This window comes from Hydra vulgaris, chromosome 13 (assembly GCF_038396675.1).
Source record: "Hydra vulgaris chromosome 13, alternate assembly HydraT2T_AEP".
Taxonomy (NCBI): Eukaryota; Metazoa; Cnidaria; class Hydrozoa; order Anthoathecata; family Hydridae; genus Hydra; species Hydra vulgaris.
The window spans coordinates 32650001-32655846 of record NC_088932.1 but is presented as its reverse complement, the minus strand read 5'-3'; the positions used below and the strand labels follow the sequence as shown (position 1 = coordinate 32655846).

At 27.4% G+C, this 5846-nt stretch overlaps 1 protein-coding gene across 1 annotated transcript in view; it reads right to left on the bottom strand.

Annotated features, from left to right (window-relative positions):
* Positions 1-383: 383 nt before the first annotated feature.
* LOC100205483 (neuroendocrine convertase 1) overlaps positions 384-5846 on the bottom strand; it is a 17788-nt gene continuing 12325 nt past the window's right edge. Inside the window, exons 4-10 of the mRNA XM_065815014.1 lie at positions 5237-5374; positions 5046-5122; positions 4089-4350; positions 2948-3160; positions 2101-2201; positions 1789-2019; positions 384-1568 (exon numbers count right to left, since the gene is read on the bottom strand). Of these exons, the coding sequence (XP_065671086.1) occupies positions 449-1568; positions 1789-2019; positions 2101-2201; positions 2948-3160; positions 4089-4350; positions 5046-5122; positions 5237-5374 (2142 nt within the window). The 3' untranslated portion in view covers positions 384-448. The remainder of the gene's footprint in view (positions 1569-1788; positions 2020-2100; positions 2202-2947; positions 3161-4088; positions 4351-5045; positions 5123-5236; positions 5375-5846) is intronic.

Below are 5846 nucleotides of genomic sequence, written 5' to 3'. Positions count from 1 at the left end.
TCACAATTTATGGACTGATATATTCGTGAAATCTGAAGTTTTTTTTAATTTAAAAATACATATGTATGTACAACATATATATATATATATATATATATATATATATATATATATATATATATATATATATATATATATATATATATATATATATATATATATATATATATATATATATATATATATATATATATATATATTGGGATAAATGTTTTGTGTATACATATCGTCGTCAAATATTACAATGTCAGAGGTCACATTTTCAAAGCACAGATTTACACTAAACACGCTTGCGTCCTAAAGTATAAAAACTTATTAAAAATACATTAAAAATCGAATGAAAAAGGCAAAGCGAATATGCGTTATTATATGGACCATAAAAATTAACCTCAGAGCTTATTGTATTTAAAGTGAGCCGAATACAAAAAAATATATAAACACCATAATATTAAACATTTCTCATTTTTTCCAATGCCTCAATTAAGCTATTTCTTTTTTTACCCGTTTTCCTCCTTAACTTAGTAGATGATGTTATGTCTTCTCCATAAATGTCTCTTTTTGAATTCATTCGTCCAAAAAAGTCCCATAAATTTGCGTTGGGAACAGGATAAAGTTGTTGTAAGTTTGGCGACTGAGACCAGCCTAAAGATCTCCCAACCATATTTACTGGGAACTGATTATTACCAGGCTGATAGGCCTGAATGTTTGAAAGTTGTGTTACAGTATTTAAGGGGTGTTCAAGTTGCTGCTGAACTTTGCTCAATTGCGCTAAAGTCTGAGAGCTAAGCAAATTGGACAGAGCATTGGCATTGTTGTTGTTGTTATAGTTATTAGTATTAGTATTAAAATTTGCATCATTTGCGTATGCTGGTATACTAGAACCAGAATAAGGGTTAAAGTTATTATTATTTAAATTGAAGTTAAAGTCATTACTAATGCTATTTTGAAGAGACTCTATAGTGTTCTGGTTACTTGTTAAACTGGGGAATTGTTGTTGCTGTGGAATCGGTAAATTTAAACTATTTGGAAACATTTGAGAAAACGGCTCGTTTGGAGGAAGAATAGTTTGAGATGGCAATGCTTGTTCTCCAAAAGTATAAGTTATTTGCGTAATTTGAACGGAACTTTTTCCGTTATTCTTAACATCGTCAGGAATTGCTTTTCTATGTATTGGTATTTCAGGGTGAGTAATATTTTGATGGTGGGGTTTCTCTTTTGTTCCGTGTAAAACTAATTGCCAATCACGGAGCATTCCAGTATTAGTTCGAGATTCGCCGCCATCTTTAATTTCTAAAGTCCAAATACCTCGAGGATCTTCGCCCCAAGCATGTGTAGTCATAAAAGCCCATTTCTTGAACCCTTCATCAGAAGAATCTTCACTTCGAACCGGCAAAAGAACTGAACGTGTACCCATGGGAGTTGTTACAAAAATGGTAAGATCCCCACGACGAGTATATTCTATTGATAAAACTAATTGCACGTGTTCTAGGTAACGAATTTCCTCCTTTAAATGTTGACAACCGTCAGATTCTATCTCTAACACTAAAGGTTGATCCCAACGCAATGATCTAAAATTTTTGCAAATAACAGGAAGTTAAACCTTACACAAAATATATCACATCTTTCTTACAAAATATATCACATCTTTTATTTTTTCATCGAGTGTCACAAAATCATAATGCAACACGGTTATTACGTTATATGTATTTAAAACATAAGGTAAATTCTAAACTACTTTTTAAAAATTCAATTAACTTTCTAAAACTAAAAATTAATTTAAAAAAAAACCTAGCATCAGTAAAAGTTTTTCCTTTGCATTCTTTTTTAGTAGGAACAGTTTTAAATGTTTCTGGATTTGCCATTTGAACAATACGATCAGCATCTAATAATCCAAAACCAAACTTTTCATTTACATGCAAGCCTATTCCATTCATTCTCCATTCAGGATCGCGCTTCAGTGGAATCCAGTTGGCTGTGTGCACCACAATATGTTGTACATCCCGCCAAGTTAATTTAGGACTGAAATATAAAGGTAAAGGCACAAAGTTATAGGAGAATTTGTGAACTAAATGTACTAATCATTCACAACTAGTATCTCACTTCTGTTCTAAAGCTAATGCAATTATTCCACCAGCCAACGGAGCGGATGCAGATGTACCCGTGTGTCTTTCTGTACATTGATTATGAAGATCCGTTGTTACCTATATAATTGATGTTTAAACATAAAAAGAAATAAAAATTATAAATGACATTATATATATATATATATATATATATATATATATATATATATATATATATATATATATATATATATATATATATATATATATATATATTACAACTTTATGATGAAGCATACAGTTTCAGCAATCATCAGCTACATTCATTTTTTGCCCTTTATCAAATCCACGTTTAACAAAAAATATAAAAAAACAAGCTCTACTGTAAGCTCAAACAATCCTGCTATGAATAATGCCTAAATCATCTAATAATCAAAAAATCTTTCAATATAAGTTATGCAAATCATGGAAAACCATTTCGTATTCTAAAGTATAAAAATGACACTACCAAGTTTGAAAATTAAAAGATACAAAACAAAAACAATACCAAGAAGAAAGTACAATTCTTACTTTTCTTTTCCTACTTATTTGGGGTGCATTTACTGAAACTATTTTAGGTACTGAACCCAATAACTAACTCAGTTAGCTATAAATAAAGATCCTTTATATGTGGGTAATATAAGAAAAGTGGTAATATATGTATATATCTAATTTAATTAAATATGAATTGATAGCAGGCAGGTGCAAAAAAGAAAAAAAGATCATGGATTTGGTTGCTAAATTATTTAAAACAAGAAAGAAAGATTCAGAACTTAGGGAGATTTTTCTGAAGGGTTCATTTATGAACAGACAATAGTTGTGTGAAATAATAATTTACTACTTACAATTCTTTTCTCTCCATGAGCGCCACTGCTTAGTGTTGTTGCTAAAGTTGAAGCACATGCCTCGCTGTACCAAGGACTTTCTCCATGATCAGAACTTGAGCTGATAGACAATGTATAAATACTTGCAGTGTATCCATCACAGTTACAACTATCATCATGTCTTCCTCCATTACCTGAAGCCCAAATGTAGATTGAACCTAATCCGCCTCGACCCTAAAGATAATAAAGCAGCATAAAAAATGTATTACTGATAATAAAATTCTATTACATAACAAAATTTTATAATAAAATTTTATTATCGATTTTATTTTATAATAGAATGATGATTAATTTTTTTATTTACAAAATTTTTAAATTCATATTTTTAAAAAAAGTTTCTGTATATAAAACCTATTAAAAATCTATATAAAAATCAATTTATTTTACATAACTTATCAGTTTTTAAATGTAAATTCAGAATTGAACATATATACATATTTAATTATACACACTCTCTATATAGTATACTCTCTAAATTTTAGAAAAAAATTATATATATACTTTAAACATTTTTTTAAAAATGTTCATACTAGAAGTTTTGATGCTTTATTCAAAATAAAATTATATCAACTTCATCTTAGAAATGAAAAGATGCTTTAGGATAAAACAAGTATTATATTTAACTTAACTTTTACTTATATTTTATATTTATGATCCTTTTTGACTTTAACATTTGGAAGATACATGCCACATTTCATCAGCTGCAGTTCAAAGCTTGAAGCTATTAAGTGTCTGTGCATTAAGAAACTCTTATATTTACATTTCAACTATAAAACCATCACCATATTCCACATTTAAACTTGTTGATAACTCAAGCTTAACTCAATCTTATATTTTTGACCAATTTAATAAATTTAATTTACAAAAGATAATTATGTTTTGTCAACCTTGCATTTAATGAACATTTAATACATTTTATTTACAGGAAATTCTATTTATATTTATACAATACTTAATTATTTTTAGATATATACAATAATTCATTATTTTAGTAAAATGTTATTAAAAATTCATTTATTGCATAACTTTTGTCTTTATATTTATCTTATATATATAACAATTTTATTAACTGTAAAAAAATATATTGAATTCTTAAAATTACCTTTGTTATTCCATTAAGAAACGCAGCTGATGCAAGTGTTCCTGGTCCCTCTACAGTCATCCCATCATCACTCGGCCCCCAGCTGGCACTATAAATATCTATATACTGTGGATTTAAACTTAAAGATTCAGCCTCTACACGATCTGTTACTCTTCCATCTAGCATTCTAACTCCCCCAATGCGCGCATTATAAGCTACTCCAACACCACATTTTGAATTATTTGCTTGGGCAGCTACCTCTCCAGCACAACGAGTACCATGTCTAATAAATAATTGTATCGTAATTTAAGTACTATGAAAAGTCTGGAAAAGCAACCCAATAATGATAAGTTTAATTTTTGAAGAAATTAAAATGAAGGTTATACACATGACATGAGAGTTGACTAAATAAAATGAAGGTTACACACATGACATGAGAGTTGACTAAATAAACCTAAAAATAAAAAAAGTAAATAAATTTAAACTTTTTAAAATAGACTTTTTATGTGATGCTCAGACAATGTTGTTAAGTTCATTGTGGAACAAAATTATTATAAAAAAAACCCCTCTTTTTTCCACATTTCCATGCAAGATTGTTTGGTATAGATTCAATGATTTGTAAATAAATAAAAAATGACCTGGCAGAGAAAGACTTTATATAAATCAAATTAGATCAGCATTTTTAGTCATCCAACTTTTAATTTTAAATTTAAATCTAAAAAATATTTTAATTTCAGGCAATACTTTCAATCTTTCAAATTAACTGTCAACAATGGAGGACCATTTAGGTTTGACTAATATTTTAATATTAACAGCATAAGACAACTCATCAAGATACCAGAATCCATATATATCTTTTACAAGCAGTGTTTATATTCGATGTTTAATTATTTAATAATATTTCTCATAATACTTATCAATTTTATGATAACTAAATTGATGTACATAAGGAATTATTATAAAATATTTTAAATTTACTTATTTTCATTGGTAGGATCATATCTTGGGAAAGGATCGGGATCATTGTCATTTACATCCCAACTGGCTGCAGGATCCTAACAAAAAAATATTTAGTTTAATGTTTACTATTACTACATTAATTTTTGAAATATTTAGATGAATATTATCAATTTAAATATTTTAAAATATAGATATTTTTCAATACTAACATAATTCCTTTCTAAATCTGTATGATTGTGCTCAATGCCATCATCCAAAATTGTTACGACAACACCTTTCCCTGATATACCAGACTTCCAGACAGGAATGACATTAACATCAAGATCCATTTGTGATCGCTTATCATCCTATATAAAATTAATAAGGTAAACAAGAATGCAACAATAGAACAACATTTTGATCAAAATTTAACTAGAAAAAAAAATATTTTTGTTAGCAAGTCAGAAAACTAGAATGAAATAAAAATGGAATGCACAATAAAAATGGAATGCACAATAAAAATGGAATGTACAATAAAAATGGAATGTACAATAAAAATGGAATGTTCAATAAAAATGGAATGTACAATAAATATGGAATGCACAATAAAAACTTATTGATTATTTAACTTTAATTTATATTTAAAACTTAACGTTATTTAAATTTTATTAATTCTTTATTATTTTATAATTAAATATGAAATCATATTATCATCAAATAATTTTTAATTGAGATTAAGATTTTCCAGCAGTAAAATTTAGTAGTCTATATTTTCCAGAAGTAAAATTTGGTAACCTAAATTTATATCTAAAATTATATCTACTCTAAAACTCAAATAAG